General features: G+C 42.0%; 1 protein-coding gene across 2 annotated transcripts in view; it reads right to left on the minus strand.

The window, feature by feature from the left end:
• Positions 1 to 19,347, minus strand: part of yap1 (Yes1 associated transcriptional regulator) — an 87,343-nt gene that overhangs the window by 27,680 nt on the left and 40,316 nt on the right. For both annotated transcript variants that reach the window (XM_078402797.1, XM_078402796.1), the window contains exon 2: positions 13,299 to 13,417. In XM_078402797.1, coding sequence (XP_078258923.1) covers positions 13,299 to 13,417 — 119 coding nt within the window. The remainder of the gene's footprint in view (positions 1 to 13,298; positions 13,418 to 19,347) is intronic.

A 19,347-nucleotide genomic window follows, 5' to 3' on the forward strand; every position in this document is an offset into this window, starting at 1 on the left:
TTAATCTTCTGGATCAGTCTAACACAAGGGACCTTGTCAAAAACCTTACGAAAGACAACTTAGACAACATCCACTACTCTACCATCATCAATCACCCTCAACTACTCACAAAAACTAATTCCAATTAGTAAGAGATGAACTGCCCAACCCAGCCATACAGTGTGCGTTCAATTAGCCAAGTCACTTCCAAATGCGAGTAAATCCTATCCCTAAGAATCCTCAAAAAGCCTTCCTACTACTGTTGCAGGGTTCACTGGCCAAGTATTTTCTGGATTATCCTAATTTCCCCTCTTAAAGAAAATGCACAACAAGGGCCGCTTTCCAGTTCTCCGGGACCTCACCTGCAGTTAGAGAGGATTCAAAATCTTCATCAAGGATTCAGCAATCTCTCTTTCCTTTCTCAATGACGGGATAGATCCCATCAGGCTCTGGGGGCATATCCACTTTAATAGTCTGCAAGGCCCAACACTACTTCCTTCATGACTTCAAAATGCTCCAGTATATTAGTATATCCCACACCGATGTTACTTCTTTCCTGTTCTTCTCCTTGGTGAAGACAGATACAAAGTATTTGTTTAGTGCTAATATACATCCTTTGACTCCAAACACAAATCCCCCCCCCCCCCCCCATAGCAATCCTGCCCTCTCTAGTTACTCATTTTTAATGTAGGTATGAAAAGCCTTGCGATTGTCTTTAATCCCACTTGCCAGTGACATTTCATGCCCTCCTTCTGGCCCACCTAATGCCCTGCTCAAGTTCTTTCCTGCTTGATTTATATTCCTCGTAGAACTTGTCTGATTTCATTTCCTAAATCTTTGTGTTTCCATTTTCATTTGGGCCAAATTTGTAGCCTTCCTCATCATCCATTACCTTGCCATTCTTGTCCACCTTATTGGGACATGCCAGTTCCAAATTCTGATCAGCTGGTCATTTAAGGACTCTCATGTCAGATGTGGACTTACCCAATTAACAGTTGTTTCTAATTTACTCTTCCTAGCTCCTTCCTAATAACGCGGTAATTTGCCCTTCCCCAATTTAGTCTTCCCAAACCATACCCATACCCAACCTCCACCCACAAAAGTTCAGACATCCTTACAACTATCTTAAAATTGTTAGTTGTAATCACCATTTACAAAATGCTCTCCTGCTAAAAGCTGGTCAGCCAGCCAGGCTTGTTTTCCAATATGGTGTCTGCTCTGGTTGGACTATCCACATACCATTTCAAAAAACCCTCTTGAATACACCTAACAGATTCTGTTTGGTATATGTGGTCTTTCATTCCATTCATTGCCAGTTTTATTTGTCATTCATTGGTGAACAATATCTGGGTATCTTGGAGAATTCAAAAGAGGATTTGATGCATATTTCTGTGGACTCCAACAAATAAAATGCACCACCAAGGTTTGTTTAGACTGTGACGGTGATAGTAAATGCTGACCTTAAAGCAAATTCTCTTAAAACGCTAACTTATTTAGTCAATGTCCCGAGGGACAAATGAGATCACTTTCAGTGGAGTGAAGAACTCCAACTGCCACTTCACCATTTGTTAATTGGGGAATTGCTCTATCAGGCATTTGTTGACTCAATTTCAAATTTTCAATTATTATTTTACTTAATTTCACACCCATCCCCATTGCTAGGGGGTGAATAATGTGATATATTCAATGTGGCCTTTGTGTCACTTCAAGAGTCAAAATTCCATTAAGGATTCATATCCTTATTAATTTCACCTGAAAATTAATAAGTTGTCCTTGCACTGCCTTGGACAAAAACAAAGCTGCATGTGTAATGAATAATTATGCCAAGGAGATAACCAGAGATGGACCATTAGCCTACTGTCCACCTCTGATCAGCTACAGCTGAGGTAGACAGGTCATTGGAAATGGAATCAGCCATTGCTGAATGATTTTTTTTCACAAATCAGAAACTTTTAAAATCCAACATCTACAAAAATAACATTCATAGTCTTTGAGCAAGACTATTATCCCTGTGCCTCAGATTAATTTCTGAGACAACACATTTTGTTCTTCATTAAACTTCTGAAGATTTCTCCCTCTTGGAATCAAGGGAAGAAGTGCAACAAATATATTAACAAGTATGCAATTCTGCTACATATAGTGTAATGAGCTGAACATTTCGCTTGCCAAAGAAACCAGGTTAAACTCTTCTACTTTTTAGAACTGTACACTGCACCAATCAGCAGTTCAAATCAGTAGAACCAAGACACTTAATGTATAAACATTGAAATGTACATCTAAATATCGTATTGATAGACAGAATCACGTAAAGTTAATGCTTCGGAGTACAGTAATTGTGACGAAGTGGAATGCAACAGCAAGGGATTTGCATTACCAATTAGACAGTGCTTACAGAGTGCATATACTGAAGGAATAGCCTCACAAAGCTGTGGGGAGGAGATGGATAATCATGTTGCTGGTGTTATACAAGAGGGAATTAGAGGGACAGATTTGTAAACAAATCTCGAAGGTTTAAGACAGGGGTGTCAAACTACCAGCCGGATGCGGCCTGCAAAGGGGTCCAAATATATTAACAAGTATGCAATTCTGCTACATATAGTGTAATGAGCTGAACGGGATGATTTGGTGGATAAGGTTGGACCTCTGTTTTTTTTAAACCAGGGCAGGATGATTTCAATAACATAAGAAAGGATGTGGTGAAAGTAGATTAGGAGCAGATGCTTGCTGGTTAAAACTACATTTGACAAGTGGGAGTATTTTAAAACTTAAGGATTCAGAGCAGCATGTTCTGTTAAGGATGAAAGGCAAAGATGGTATGATTAAGGAACCTTGGATGACAAAGTATGTTGAAGATTTAATCAAGAGAAAAGCAAGCATACATATTTTGGCAATTCGAATAGAGCGAATCTCTCAAAGAATATAGATGGTATTAGAGCAAATTTAAGAATGGAATTAGGAGGGCAATGAGAGGCTATGACATATCCTTGGCAAGTAAAATCAAGGAGAATTCTCAGGCATTCTGCAAATATATCAGGAGCAAGAGGGCAGCTCGGTACAGAGTAGGTCCCCTCAGGAATTAGTCAATGAAATGTAATCCCCACGCAAGATGAAGTGTGAAAAATCAAATGGAGTTGGGCATAGTAAACGGCAGGGCAATAAGGAATGTTGAGGCATAAAGAGATCTGGGGTTGAAGTCCACGCTCCATAGAAAGTTGTAATGCAGGTAGAAAAAGTGCAAGTGAAGGCAGTCTATAGTTTAAATTAGATTCTTTTAAGGCTCCCACTACGCTGGCTTTCCACTCTGCAATGGAGCACTTGGACAATAAGAACATGTACTGCCAGGCAGTTGTTCATAGACTCCAGCTTGGCATTCAACACCATTATCCCCTCCAAACTTATCAAACTGAGAACTGGGTCTCTGCTCATCCCAATGTAATTGTATCCTTGACTTCCTCATTGGCAGACACCATCAGTGCATATTGGCAAGAAAGCATACTCCTTAATAACCATTAGCACCTCAAGGCTGTGTGCTCAGTCTCCTGCTCTACTCTTTCTAAACCCACGACTATGTAGCCAGACATAGTGCCAACATTATCTTTAAATTCAGTGACGACGCCACATTGTTGGATGAGTAACGGGTAATGATGAGTACAAGAGAGAGATTGACATTCTGATCTAATGTTGCCAAACAATCTTGCTGTCAACAACAGCAAGACCAAGAAGCTGATTACTAACATCAGGAGGGAAAAGATGAGGATCCATGAACCTGTCTTTATCAAAGGGGTGATGGTGGAGAGACTCAACAGCTTCAAGGTCCTAGATGCACATCTCTGAAGACCTCCCAGGCCCAGCACATTAATACAATTACAGAGCGCTCATCAACGCCTCCACTTCCAGAGAACATGGAGGAGATTCAAAATATTGAGGAATAATCTATTGAACATCTATAAGTGTAAGGTACAAAGCACACCGACTGGTTATATCACGGCCTGGTTCAACAACTCAAAAGGCCAGGAATGAGTCGTAGACACTGCCCGGTTCATCACAGGTACTGACCTCTCAAGGTTCTGGCAGCCAATATCAAAGACCCACACCACCCTGGCCATGCTCTCATTTTGTTCATACGATAGGCAAGGTACAGGAGCCCGAAAACTAAACACTAGGTTCAAGAATGGCTTCTTCCCAGCAAGCATCAGATCCTTGAACATGACACAACACTTTCATCAGCAATTATGAACTCCTATGGACCGTTTTTAGTTGCACTGCAGACTTTGGGGTTTTTTTGCACTAGTATTGTGATGGTTAAGTTATTGAAGTTTTGATTATATTTATTTATGTTTTCTATTTGTGCGCCTATGAAGCCGCTGCAAGAAATAATTTGTTGTTCCATTGTTGGCACATAACAATTATTGATTTTCTTACTACACTTAGCTTCTCACTAACATGAGTCACATTTCCACATCTCAAAAACAAGTCATGAAGCAATCAGGAAGGAAAGCAGCACTGTGGACATACTGGTTGAGTGATTTGATCTTTAAAGTGGCCTGCTTTTCAACAGGTTTTTAGCTGCCGAACAGTCATTGTCCATCTACCATTGTTGCATACCAAGGCCTGGAAAAGCACTGATGAATCTAACAACCCCTGGAGTAAACAGGGCACAGCTAAATGCAGGTAAACAAATGCGCAGCTAAATGCAGAAATACTAGAGTTGCTGCCAGTAACTTCCTGCTTCTCTACAGGATGCACTGTTTTACAGCCTACTCTGACATGATCATAAATCACAGAATTATGAGAACCTGGAGTGGCAAACGAGCCTCAAACTGAAATAATCTAAATGTAAAATATCAACTTTAAGTTTTCAAATGACTCATTAAGCCATAATTGTTTATCCTCTCAAACCCTAAAAAATGTAAATGCAGGAGTTATCCTGGCTATTTCAAAATGCTATGTTTAAACAAAATGCACTTTAGTTTCCATTGTTATCTGCATTTATGGAATTGGTTAACAGTCTATTAGGGAAGTACATCTTTGCACATGGTACACACAAACAGTGCTCATGAAACTCTCATCATTGCCTGAAGGTGGCGCAACGCGCATATTATGAAATTAACATGAATATAACCCATAACTACGTGGCACATGTCTTCCTCCAGCAACCAAACCAAAAACCCAAATTGTTTTACATTTCATTACTTAAATTTACAAACTGTACTTGTGCTCTTGCATAGCAAAATACAACATTAGAAGGTTCTGGAGCTTGAAAGCTGAAGACAGCTTCTTCACACTGCTGTTGGACTCTTGAAATAATCATCTCTTTTACACCCCAGAGGTGTAGCCATACACTTGGATGAAAAGTCTTGACTTGGGTTGTATGTCTATTTCCCTCTGCAGATGCTGCCTGACCCACAGAGTTCAGATACTGATTAGTTTATTGTCATATCCACATGGATGCAATGACATTTTTAGTTCACATGTTTAAAAAAGAGTTTGTATACAAGGGTGAGACATGGAAGAATCCAGGAATGCCTGTCATTAAACAGATTCCCCATCTGGAAACATTGACAAGTGACTGACCAACAGACATAATTAGTGATCAGCTACATCATCAACTGACAAAAAAAATTAAGCTCTTCTGTGAATGAAAATGTGTAAGTTGAAAAACAAGTTAATAAGTTCAGGATCTTTACATTTCCTGCTGAAATGTTATACTTATGTTGCTAAATATAGGCCAAAAATGCTTTAAAAAAATAAAAATGTTGTATGGTGTTTGAACAAAGTTTCAAAAACAGATACCCTTCAAATGCGATTTAGTACTTAAGAGCACTCCCTGGTATAATTCAACTTCAGCATGTAATAACAAAGTGTTTCAGTATCTCACTGCTGCTTACACTTAGCAAGTCAGCTGTGGCCTCAGGAGCAACTCTTAAAGGGACACATGTACCACACAAGTATTACTGATGTAAGTTGCACTAAAGAATAGGCACAGCAACAGTAAACGAATGGCGCACATGCCAAGGTTCACAGAAAGGGAATTGGAATAGATAAGTGACAGCAAAGATAATCTGTTATTGCCTTCCATCACAGTGCGCTGTGGTGAATGTTTATGTTAATTTTTATGTAGTTGTGTGTCTTGCTGCTTTTTTGGTATGACTGTATGGCAAATCAAATTCCTTGTATGTTCTTACATACATGGCTAATAAATTATTTGTATCTGTATCTAATGAACGTTGTATGCAAGGTTGTCACAGAAAACCGCAAGGGTTCCAAGCAGACACACAAAGGAGGAAGTTATTATCTCTCTCTACCAAGGCTGAAAACGGTGTTGGCTATGGGGCCTGCAATGCAACCAAATTCGTGTGGCCATTCTACCGCATCATCTGGCCTGAAGGAAAAGTTGAAGTCTTCTCTCCACGTAGCGAGCTCAGGCAACCTCCCTGGTGCAGCATCTGACAGATATGGCATAGATCAGTGGGAATGATACGGAACAATGGCAAGTTAGACTTTGCCTCTGACAATAATCTAGGCATACATGGGAAGTTATTTCAAGTGACCAGGAATCTCAGGTTTCAGTGTGTCCCACTGAGGTTTACAGCCTGCACTGACATCGTTCCTCAAAGGAAGAAATGTGAGCTTAGACCTGGAAATACTGTGCGGCTGTCTTTAAAAATAAATGTACACCTCCGGCCACATGGTCTCTACATTCTAACCAAAATAACCTAATTTTAGCTTTCAGTCAGGTGGGTTTTTGGGGGCATCGATAATCTCAACAACTAAATTCATTGGCATGCCTCTGGACCTCCTGCACCCCTTCCAATGACATCTACTGCACATTGGCCATCTAACATCATTGATCACATTTTACCAGTGACTAATCTTTGTTCCTTCCAGTTGAATAATGCCCGACATGCACTTTATTTGTCATTCTTAACAAGCCAGTCTTGATAAGTTCTGGTAATCTCTTCACTGGCACTGATGATGGTGATCCTTGGGCATTCTAGATGGTTAGGCACTCAGCAAGTAGAGCTTCTTTTGCCCTGTCTCTGAATAGTTTGATATTGATTTTCTTATGACAATCGTTCTATTGCCATGTGGAAAAGTCATGAAGCATCGTTTGCCCCATTGCCACTTCGATGGCAAAAATCAACATTCTCCTACTCGTTTGCCCATCCAGATGACAGTGCATCTGCCATCTTGTTCCTCCAGTTGCTCATCACCTATTGGTCATGTTTCATTCAGTGCTGAAGCATCATTGTTGAAGTAACCACATCCCCAGGATAGGATAACAGTGTATCGTGGAGCTCTGTCACTATTGGGGACCTGGGGTTCCAGGTCCCAATCTTCATTTCAAATAATGGAGCATACGTACGTGACTACTTTTATAAACCACAGCCACTTTTCATAGGGCTGATCATACTCCTTGCATCCACTCTAATTGTCAGCTCTCCACAAACATAATCCTCATCTCAGCATACCCTTCAACCACTTGTTTGTGGAAAATAGGCTCTAATACAGATTGTACTGGGGAAAGGAGTCAGATTCAACTTGGTGGGAGCAAGCACAGGACAACTTGTCATATTTGGCTGCTATTAACCCTAAAAGAAATTGCACTGGACCACTGAGGAAAAAAGGTATTACATTATTGCTGATGTGATTATTGCAATTCATACTATTGAGATCTATTTAAAGGCAGAACTCTACTTCCCAAAAGTGAATGTTCAATTATCCTAGCAACATTGAGAACATTTTTCTCTACTCCATGTCAAGTACATTTTTAACTGCATAGCTCGTTAAAAATAAACACACACAAGACCAAAATTCTAGGCTATTATCGCTTTAAAAGAAAAAACAGTACTGTAGATGGTGAATCAAAACAAGTGCTCAAACACCAATCACCTTGGTTATGGCTTCGCTTACAAATTAATAAACATATGCACATGAGATTGAATAAATTGAATAGATTTTGAGTGCTTATGAAATCTAAGCCAATAAGCAAAAGTTTGCACAGTGACATTCATTGAAACAGATTGCTTTGAGCAGATTTAGTATCTAGCAGTGCACAGGTTTGAACATGATAAAAAACACAATGCAGGACGGATTCAAATAAACCAACACAATTTAAAAGGTCAACGAAACCAGGTTTTCAAATGAAAATAGCATTCACGCAGTCTATAAAAACGTAAACATATTACACAATCTTTCATTGGTGGTCACCAAATTTCAAAATTACAACAAAACGTGGAATTACACAGAAATTGGAATCATTTTATCTTTTGCAGTCCTTTTTGGTGTTTAGAACCTAGAACCGTCCAGTGCAGGGAAAGGTCCTTCAGCCCATGATGTCCATGCCGATCATGGCAAGTTTAACCAATTTCCTTTGCCTGAATGAGATTCATATCTATCAATTTCCTGCATATCCATGTGGTTGTCTAAAAACCTCAAATGCCACTATGGTAACTGCCTCCACCACCACCTCTGGGAATGTGATCCCGGCTCCCACCACCCTGTGTTGAAACAAAACTTACCCTGTATATCTCCTTTAAAATTTCCCCCCCCTTCACCTTAAAGTTATACCCTTCAGTCTTTAATATTTCCAGCTTGGGGAAAGAATTCTGTCCATTTACCCTACTTATGCCTCAAATTCTATTTACTTCTATCATTTCCCCTCAGCCTCCAACACTTCAGACAATCCAGGTTTGTCCAACCTCTCCCTGAAGCAGATATGTTCTGATCCGGACAGCATTATAATAAACCTCTTCAGCACACTCTCCAAAGCCTCCCCATCCTTCCTGTGACGAGGCAATGAGAACTATGCACAATACTCCAAATATGACTCAATCAAAATTTTAAAGCTGCAGCATGACTTCCTGACTCTTGTGCTCAATAGCCTGACAGATGAAGGCAAGCAAACCATATGCCTTCTTTATCAGTTAGCTACTTGTGTTGGCACTTTCAGCGAGTTATAGACTTGGACCCCAAGGTCTCTCTGTCCATCAATGCTATTAAGAGCCTTGCTATTAACTGTATACTTTCTCCTTACATTCAACCTCCCAAATTGCAAAACTGCACATTTGCGCAGATTAAGCTCCATCTGCCATTTCTCTGCCCATTTCTATAGCTGATCTATCTCCTGCTGTATACTTTTGACAGCATTCCTCACTGTCCACAATTCTAACAATTTGTGTCATCTGCAAACTTGCTAAAGAACTCATCCACATTTATGTCCAAGTCACATATATCACAGAGGTCCTAGCATAGAGCCGTGCATAACTTCACGACTCATGCATCTAGCCAAAATAACAACCATCTACCACTGTCTTCTATCAATAAACCAGTTCTGAATCCAAAAGAGTATGTCACCATGGATCCCATGCATCTTAATTTTCTGAATCCACCTACCATGAGTGATTTTATCAAATGCCTTATTAAAATCCATGTAAACAACATCTACTGTGTTACTCTCATTAATCTCCTTTGACGCCTCAAAAACTCAAGTTCATATAGCATGACTTGCTGTGGACAAAACCATGCTGACTGTCCCCAATTAATCCATTCTTTTCTAAAAAAAGAGTAAATCCTATTGCAAAGAATCTTCTCCAATAGTTTCCCTACCATTGACATGAGGCTCATCAACCAATAAATTCCTGAATTATCTTTACTTGTGTTCTTAAACAAAGAAACAGCATTGGCTATTCTCCAGGATCTTGCCTGTGGCTGAAGGTACATCCTTGTATCTTCTCCAGCTCACTCAATAACCTGCGATGGATCCCATCAGGCCCTGCAGATTTATCCAGCGTAATTTACAATGTACTATTTACAATATACATTAATGACAGATGAAGGGATTAAAAGTAACATTAGCAAATTTGCAGATGACACAAAGCTAGGTGGCAGTGTGAACTGTGAGGAGGTTGCTATGAGGATGCAGGGTGACTTGGACAGGTTAGGTGGGTGGGGAGATGCAGTTTAATGTGGATAAATGAGGTTATCCACTTTGGTGGCAAGAACAGGAAGGCAGATTATTATCTGAATGGTGACAAGTGAGGAAAAGGGGAAGTACAATGAGATCTGGGTGTCCTTGTTCATCAGTCACTGAAAATAAGCATGCAGGTACAGCAGGCAGTGAAGAAAGCTAATGGCATGTTGGCCTTCATAACAAGAGGAGTTGAGTATAGGAGCAAAGAGGTCCTTCTGCAGTTGTACAGGGCCCTATTGAGACCACACCTGGAATATTGTGTGCAGTTTTGGTCTCCAGATTTGAGGAACGACATTCTTGCTATTGAGGGAGTGCAGCATAGGTTCACGAGGTTAATTCCCGGGATGGCGGGACAGTCGTATGTTGAAGAATGGAGCGACTGGGCTTCTATGCACTGGAATTTATCTCATCCTTCAAGGGGATCTTACTGAAACATAAAAGATTATTAAGGGATTGGACACACTGGGAACAAGTTTCCTGCCTCCAATGTTGGGGGAGTCCAGAATCAGGGGCCACTGTTTAACAAAAAGGGGTAGGCCAATTAGAACGGAGATGAGGGAAAACTTTTTCATCCCAAGAGTTGCGAATCTGTGGAATTATCTGCCTCAGAAGGCAGTGGAGGCCAATTCTCTGGATGCTTTCAATAGAGAGTTAGATAGAGCTCTTTAAGATAGCAGAGTCAATGGATATGGGGAGAAGGCAGGAACGGGATATTGATTGTGCTCAGCCATGATCACAGTGAATGGCCATGCTGGCACAAAGGGCCGAATGGCCTACTCCTGCACCTATTGTCTTTCGTCTGTGGTAATGTCCCTCCAGTCTCAATACCACCACTTTCATTATCTCCAACTTCCCCAGCATGTTAGAATTACCCACACTTATTTCACTGTCCCCCATTTTCTAAAGCAGAAGCAGATCTCACTCTTTGTATCCTTCTTATTCCCATTGTCTTTCCTCCCCCTTTCTTCCAGTTATCTGTATGACCTAATCATAAGCAATGACACGGACTCTGGTGGTTTGGTGTTTAAAATACTAAAATCAAATCTAGATAAAGAAATTCATTTTGCTCCTTAAACTTAATTTTTATTACATTTCATTTCAGATCTTCTTTTCGGATCACTGAAAATAGCATAGCTCCAGTTATTTTATCCCTTATTATTTTTTAATACTTTAGAAATCGTCTCAATCTGTTGCATTCCAATCAACTTGACTTTTCTTTGGATTTCTTATCTGGAAGCATTTGTTTTATTCTATAAATTGTCATAAAACACATTATGATGCCAGGTTTTGAAAAGAATTGGGAATTATCCACACAGTGCTGGCGTTAATATCTTGTGAACCTAACCCCTCAACTTACCTGCATTTCCAATGCACCCAGTTTTCCCTGAAGTACCAAACAAGAAGGTACCACCTGGCGCTGCCAAAGCTGAATGCCATTTGCCCCTTTCTTTTTGCACATTACATGTTCCCCAAAGTTGCCTTGCATTTCCCTTTCATTTTCCAAATCTTACAATCTTACTTGAAGTTTGCAAAATTTCTGCCTATTTGAACAACGAACTATTCAAATCTTTGTTGCACACAGCAAGCAGAAGTAATCTGAATATTGTGCCTCACAGAATATAGTTATTTTGTAACCAAATGAAAGAAAGCTAATCAAAACAATATTCAAATATTGAGTCAATTACATTTTGAGGCCATTTGTAACAACACATTTTTGTCGTAAACAAGTGCAACCATAAACAAAAAGATGTTCTATCGGTACCATCGAATGAAATTTAGTACATCAAACTCCACTCATTAATCTCTCTCTTTATACACAATTAATGAGTTAAAGAACTGGAATGATTTTATACATTGTTGGTGTGGTGCAGCAAGGGAATTTAGAAGGATGAGGGGGGATCTTATTGAAACATATAAGATAATTAGGGGATTGGACACATTAGAGGCAGATAACATGTTCCCAATGTTGGGGGAGTCCAGAACAAGGGGCCACAGTTTGAGAATAAGGGGTAGGCCATTTAGAACGGAGATGAGGAAGAACTTTTTCAGTCAGAGGGTGGTGAAGGTGTGGAATTCTCTGCCTCAGAAGGCAGTGGAGGCCAGTTCGTTGGATGCTTTCAAAAGAGAGCTGGATAGAGCTCTTAAGGATAGCGGAGTGAGGGGGTATGGGGAGAAGGCAGGAACAGGGTACTGATTGAGAGTGAACAGCCATGATCGCATTGAATGGCAGTGCTGGCTCGAAGGGCTGAATGGCCTACTCCTGCACCTATTGTCTATTGTCTATTGTCTATTGTCTATTGCCTTGGGCTTAGCACAGGGAAACCAGTGTGGAGTAAGGCAGGTCCAACAGAGAGGAGAAAATTGGTTGTAGAGCAGGTATGTTGTCAGGAGGGAGCAGTGAGATGTATAAAGGCAGATCAGGTTAAGCAGGGACAGTGGATGAACTGGGAAAGTGTAGAAAAGAGGTGGTTTAGTTGGAGAGACACGCATGGAGGCGTGTCATGCAAGTTTCCTTATTGGAGCTATTTGTGATGTGCTGCCATCACATAACATGTAGGTACAGCAGGCAGTGAAGAACGCAAATGGCATGTTGGCCTTCAGTGCGAGGATTTGAGTATAGGAGCAAAGAGGGCCCACCGCAGTTGTACAGGGCCCTGGTGGGACCACACCTGGAGTATTGTGTGCAGTTTTTGTCTCCTAATTTGAGGAAGGACATACTTGCTATTGAGGGTGTGCAGTGTAGGATCACCAGCTTAATTCCCAGGATGGCGGGGCTGACATATGATGAAAGAATAGATCCACTGGGCTTATATTCACTGGAATTTAGAAGAATGAGGGGGGATCTTATAGAAACATATAAAATTCTTAAGAGATTGGGCAGGTTAGATGCAGGAAAAATGTTTCCGATATTGGGAGAGTCCAGAACCAGGGGTCACAGATTAAGAACAAGGGGTGGGCCATTTAGGACTGAGATGAGGAAACATTTTTTTCACCCAGAGAGTTGTGAATCTGTGGAATTCTCTGACACTGAAGGCAGTGGAGGCCAATTCACTGGATGTTTTCAAGAGAGAGTTAGATATAGCACTTAGGACTAATGGAATCAAGAGATATGGGGAGAAAGCAGGAAAGAGGTACTGATTTTGGATGATCAGCCATGTTCATATTGAATGGCTCGACGGGCCGAATGGCCTGCCTCTGCACCTATTTTCTATGTTTCTAATATATTTGGAATAAGGCTGTGAACTGGGCAAGTGTTTTAATCACCTTGGATTGTCCCCTAGTCTTATCTTCCTTCTCCCCCCAGCTCCCCCTGCCCTACGTGCCAGTGGTGAAATCCTTAACTTACCAGAGGCTGTGCTGTTCATCACATTCTGTTGCATGGGCACTGGACTTGCGGATGTAGCTGAATTTATTACAGACATTGGTTTCCTTGGGTCCTGCCATGTTGTGGTCTGTTCAATGTGACTATAATTGGAGGAAGCAGAGAGAGAGAAAAAAATCAGACAAAATAAATCAAAGTAGCCACATTTCCATCTCAACAGAAACAAAATGAACAATTTTCTCCCATGGTAGAAACAAAGTCATCGTTCTCTGGAGAGTATGAAAACTGTCATCTTTTCTAGAAATATAGAACGTGTTAATCACAAGAGAGATACAGTAGGTGATACTGTTCAATTCAATTTATGTGTTGGTGGCGTGAGCCACAGGGTGTTGCATTGTCTAGTGCCCTGGTATAAATCCAGATGCCGCTGGCTAGCAACTTTTTGCAAAAAAGGGAGCCGAGTGCATAAGCCTCCCCCTGCCAGTACATAACCTCTGCATCATCAAGACTCTCTCGCAGTGCCTCCTCGTGGCATCACATGGTAACTGGGGCCACCTTCAGTCCCAGGCTAAACTGCACAGGGATCTCGGAGGAACTATGGCCCCCAGAGATGCGACGTGCAGGCCGGCGTGTGGACACGTCCTGACATCCATCAACCAGGTCATAACTATGGGTTAAATAGCACCCCGCTGCCTTGTGGGTAAGGCTCAGGAGAGCCAAAGCCACTGGAGCCCCTAAAGACGGTCGGCTGATCCCTCATGCGTCCGCTGATGCTGAGGCTTTATAAGGCGTTGGTGAGGCTACATTTGGAACATTATGAGCAGGTTTGGGACCCATATCCGAGGTCGGATGTGTTGTTTTGCAGAAGGTCCAGAGATTTATAAGAATGATCCCAGAGATGATTGAGATAATGTACGAGGAGCTTTTAAAGCCCCAGGGCTTTGAATTCTGTGGAATTCAATGCTGCAGATGGCTCTGCAGGCCATCAGGCCATGACATTGGGTATTTTCTGTGGAGAATGATGTTCTTGATTAGGAGGGGGACCAAAGGTTATGGGGAGAAGGTAGGAGCTTGGGGCTGAGGAGAAAAAGATGAGCCATGATTGAATGGCAGAATAGACTTGATGGGCTGAATGGCATGGAATGGTCTAATACCAGATTTAAATCCGTGTCATTTTTAGTATCAAGTGCAATTATTCTCAATTCAACTCAAATTCAGCTCTTTGACACATACTTTAAAAGGTGTAACAAGATCTGGAGTGCTTCCTGGTATAAACTTCCATACTGTCCACTGAACCAGACTCAGCCATTTTGTTTCCTAGTAACAGCAACGTGAGGTACATGTCAGCTCAGATTGTTAGAAAATGTACTGTGACTGACTGCTGGTTCCAAATGCCTCGTGAATCCCCAGTTTTGAGCTGCCAATTCTGTTCAAAACAGAAGAGTGTGGTGGTCACTGTTGTCAAAGTTGTCATGTAGCAATAATAGCGTGTTTATTAATTGTGTACATTAATTCCACAGTTATGTGGCTGTTTATGTACATGTTCAGTGATAGATCTGTCTGATCAGTCTGAAGAAGGGTTTCGACCCGATACGTCACCCATTCCTTCTCTCCTGAGATGCTGCCTGACCCGCTGAGTTACTCCAGCATTTTGTGTCCATGTTCAGTGATAGAGCTACCCAAGCAACTAAAGTTTCCCAACCTGTGTACATTCTATGCCCTTGCTATTCTCTGCTTTTTCAAACTGTTGTCAGTTTACGAGCAGAGGGAGAAGGATGGATGACAATTAAGAATTTTCCTTGCCATTGTTTGAACCAAAAGGTCAAGAGACTTCATAGGGATGTGATATGATTGCTGAGGACCACCACAGCTGCTCCAGCATGAGCACTTCCCATATGTGACAACAAAAAGCAATAGACAATAGGTGCAGGAGTACGCCATTCGGACCTTCGCGCCAGCACCACGATCATGGCTGATCACCCACAATCAGTACTCCGTTCCTGCCTTCTCCCCATATCCCTCGACTCCACTATCTTTAAGAGCTCTATCTAACTCTCTCTTGAAAGCATCCAGAGAATTGGCCTCCACTGCCTTCTGAGGCAGAGAATTCCAGACTCACAGCTCTCTGGGTGAAAAGGTTCCTCCTCATCTCCGTTCTAAATGGCCTACCCCTTATTCTTAAACTGTGGCCTCTGGTTCTGGACTCCAACATCGTGAACATGTTTCCTGCCTCTAGCGTGTCCAATCCCTTAATAATCATATATTTCTAAAAGATCCCCTCTCATCCTTCTAAATTCCAGCCTAGTCTCTCCATTCTTTCAACATATGACAGTACCACACTCCCTCAATAGCAAGAATGTCTTTCCTCAAATTTGGAGACCAAAACTTTTCATCTTTTATAATTGACTCCAGCATCTTCCCAACATCCGATGTCAGGCTAACTGGACTACAATTCCCCGTTTCTCTCTCCCTCCTTTCTTAAAAAGTGGGATAGTGGGAAGGCAAAATTGGTAGAAATTGTTTTCCCAGCCTTTCTTAATATTGCAGAGCTGGCTGCTTAATGCCGAGTATATTGGGTAACCAGATTGCAAACTGTTTTCCTCCTTACTTCCATCATTATTATGTCCTTGCAAAAGCCACACAACTTGTTTCCATGTTTGGCAAAAACGCTGCATGATCATTGTTATGGCTCCCTACATTCAATGAATGAGATACCTCTTCTTCTTATCATGTCCACAATGCTAGATATTGTGTTTCAGTCAATACTGAACACAACTCTCAGCAATATCATTGTCCTCTGCGAAGCCCTCAGCTTTGCACTCGTGCTCCAACAGAGGACATCTCAATAGGTGCTCCATAGTTTGTGGTTCAGTGCCACATGTGCAGATGACGTCTTCAGTGTTTATATAACCCCACTTCTTGATAGGTGCTTTACAACGACCAGTACCAGCCCTCAGTCTGTTGAGGCATTTCCATTCAGTCCATCTTGATTCGGCCCCAGGGGGAAGTTCTTCTTTGGCACTTATGGACATGGATGTCGTTGTTGGGAGATTGGCTAGTCTCTCTAGATACTACTACTCATGTGCTAACTCAGTGCAAACAAATGTGAATTACACCATGAATCTCACACCACCACAGGCAAAGACCTTTCCTTTCAAAAGGGAGAACATGTTCATTTTTGTTTTACAAATGTTGCATATTTGGTGTCAAAATTGCGAAGAGCCAAACATAGCTTTTTGACACTCATTAGTTTACCCCTTCATTCCAAACACGAATTGTGCACAATTTCACAAAGCAGGAAACTACAGAACATGGAATTATCAATGTGGCTAAAAATAGAGCTGCTGGAGGAATTCAATAGATCAGGAAGCATCTGTGGAGGAAATGGACAGGTGACACTTTGGGTCAGTACCCTTCATCTGCCCAACTTCATCTGACAGTACCCCTCATTGAGTTAAAGCTGTAGAATCTCAACCCAAATTTTGACTGAGGGATTAGGATGGATGGGTTCTGCAGATATTTCTTTGGCGTTGGACATGTTAGAGGCAGGAAACATGTTCCCAATGTTGGGGGAGTCCAGAACAAGGGGCCACAGTTTAAGAATAAGGGGTAGGCCATTTAGAACTGAGACGAGGAAAAACTTTTTCTGTCAGAGAGTTGTGAATCTGTGGAATTCTCTGCCTCAGAAGGCAGTGGAGGCCAATTCTCTGAATGCATTCAAGAGAGAACTAGATAGAGCTCTTAAGGATAGCGGAGTCAGGGGGTATGGGGAGAAGGCAGGAACGGGGTACTGATTGAGAATGATCAGCTATGATCAAATTGAATGGCGGTGCTGGCTCGAAGGGCCGAATGGCCTCCTCCTGCACCTATTGTCTTGTCTATTGCTACAGATTCCAGCATCAGCAGTCCCTTCTGCAACTATGGAATTATTACTCCTGTTTTTACTTGTTATCGTGACTCTTTTCTGAGTTTGGCAGTACAAAATGAACTCATAGGATAGAAAGCTGCCAAGATATTGATCACGTTGAAAGTCACATGTTAATAAATGGAACAAATGTTCCACAATCTATCCTACCATTCCAGCTGTACAGAATCGTTCAAAACCCACTGAAGCATTTTAATCCAAAAACTTTGACAAGCATTCAGACACGACAACGATGCACAGTCCCTGTTTAATTTGCTATTTATACTGCAAATTTATGTCATTCATAACTACCCCTAACCTCATTCCATCACCAGTCACAACTGTACTGATGGCACAGAATACGCTCCAGTCCTCATCAACGGGTACGAAGTGGTGAGAGTGTCCAGCTTCAGGTTTCTTGGCACACACATTTCAGAGGACCTCACATGGTCCACCATGTCAAGAAAGCACAGCAACGGCTGTTTTTCCTGAGAACGCTAAACAAGGTCGGTCTGCCCCAACAGTTACTGATGACCTTCTACCGCTGCACCACAGAGAGCATACTGACGTACGACATCTATGTGCGGTATCTCAGATGCACGGCAGCGGACAGGAGAACTCTTCAGCATGGCGTCTGCAGAGCACAGAGGATCATTGGGACACAGCTACCAGCCCTGGAGGACATCTACAACGCACGCTGCCTCAGGAAAGCCACCAGCATCTACAAGGACTCCACACACCTATGCCACCGTCTGTTTGAACTACTTCCATCTGGCAGACGTTACAAGGCCTTCTACGCCCGCACCTCCAGACTAAGAAACAGCTTTATCCCTAGAGCTATAGCTGCTCTGTATCGGACCTGCTGAGAGCCTGACATGAACATGATATGTCTCTGCCCCCAGGGTCATTTGGCACAACCGATTCCTGCATGAACCATTTTTTGCACCTTACCTTCTCCCCCCCACCCCCCCACCTTGTTGTTTTTGTTTTCACCATGATTTATTTATATATTTTATAGCATAGATATGGAAGTGGCATTCTTAATCTCGTTGTGCTTGTACAATGACAATAAAATATATTGTATTGTATTGTATAATACGAGCATCCCACCGTTTTCACAGATACTTGTGGAGCAACTAACTCTGGTTCATATCATTGTTTCGAGAAACATGTAAAAATGACCAATTCAGAAGAAATACATCCCCATTTCTAGGAACAGTGTGATCGAGGCACATTATCCATGACTGAGGTTCACTGCCCTGGATGGGAAATGGTTCCATGTGTTCAATTCCAGAAAATCATCCCAGATTACACAACAATTTTCATTATAAACTATCACCCATGATTACCAGATTCTTGACAGGTTAGCAAGCAGAAATTATATGCAAGAATAATAGCAAAGCCAAACAATAGTATTTCTTGACATCTCAAAATTTAAACACCAGATGATTTGTAATGATCAATTTTTGCGCTGCTAAATAAAAGACATTTCAATAGAGCATGGCCACGAATTGTAAAAATGCAGCCTTGAAAAGGTCTTCTCTCTCTCTCTCTCTCTCTCTCTCTCTCTCTCTCTCTCTCTCTCTCTCTCTCTCTCTCTCTCTCTCTCTCTCTCTCTCTCTCTCTCTCTCTCTCTCCCCCCCCCCCCCCCCCCCCCCCCATCCTCCCTCTCTCTCTCTTCTCTTCTCTTCTCTCTCTCTCTCTCTCTCTCTCTCTCTCTCTCTCTCTCTCTCTCTCCTCTCTCTCTCTCTCTCTCTCTCTCTCTCTCTCTCTCTCTCTCTCTCTCTCTCTCTCTCTCTCTCTCTCTCTCTCTCTCTCTCTCTCTCTCTCTCTCCTCTCTCTCTCTCTCTCTCTCTCTCTCTCTCTCTCTCCCTCTCTCCCTCTCTCCCTCTCTCCCTCTCTCCCTCTCTCCCTCTCTCCCCTCTTCCCCTCCCTCCCTCCTCCCCTCCCCCCCCCCCCCCTCCCCCCCCATTCCAATGGTCAGGGGATTCCAGGGAGGCTTTGGAACTTGGGCTGCAAAATTATATTAGGGGTCCTCGCTCAGCAACTTCATTATCCTCGCTCAATTTGGGAACATCGGATGGCCAGTGCTTCACTACCCCATTTACAAGGCAGGTGTCTGTCAGGCAAGACAAAAAAATAAGAATTACTCTGTCTTTACTAATCCAT

Source organism: Rhinoraja longicauda, chromosome 7, assembly GCF_053455715.1.
Source record: "Rhinoraja longicauda isolate Sanriku21f chromosome 7, sRhiLon1.1, whole genome shotgun sequence".
Lineage (NCBI taxonomy): Eukaryota > Metazoa > Chordata > Chondrichthyes > Rajiformes > Arhynchobatidae > Rhinoraja > Rhinoraja longicauda.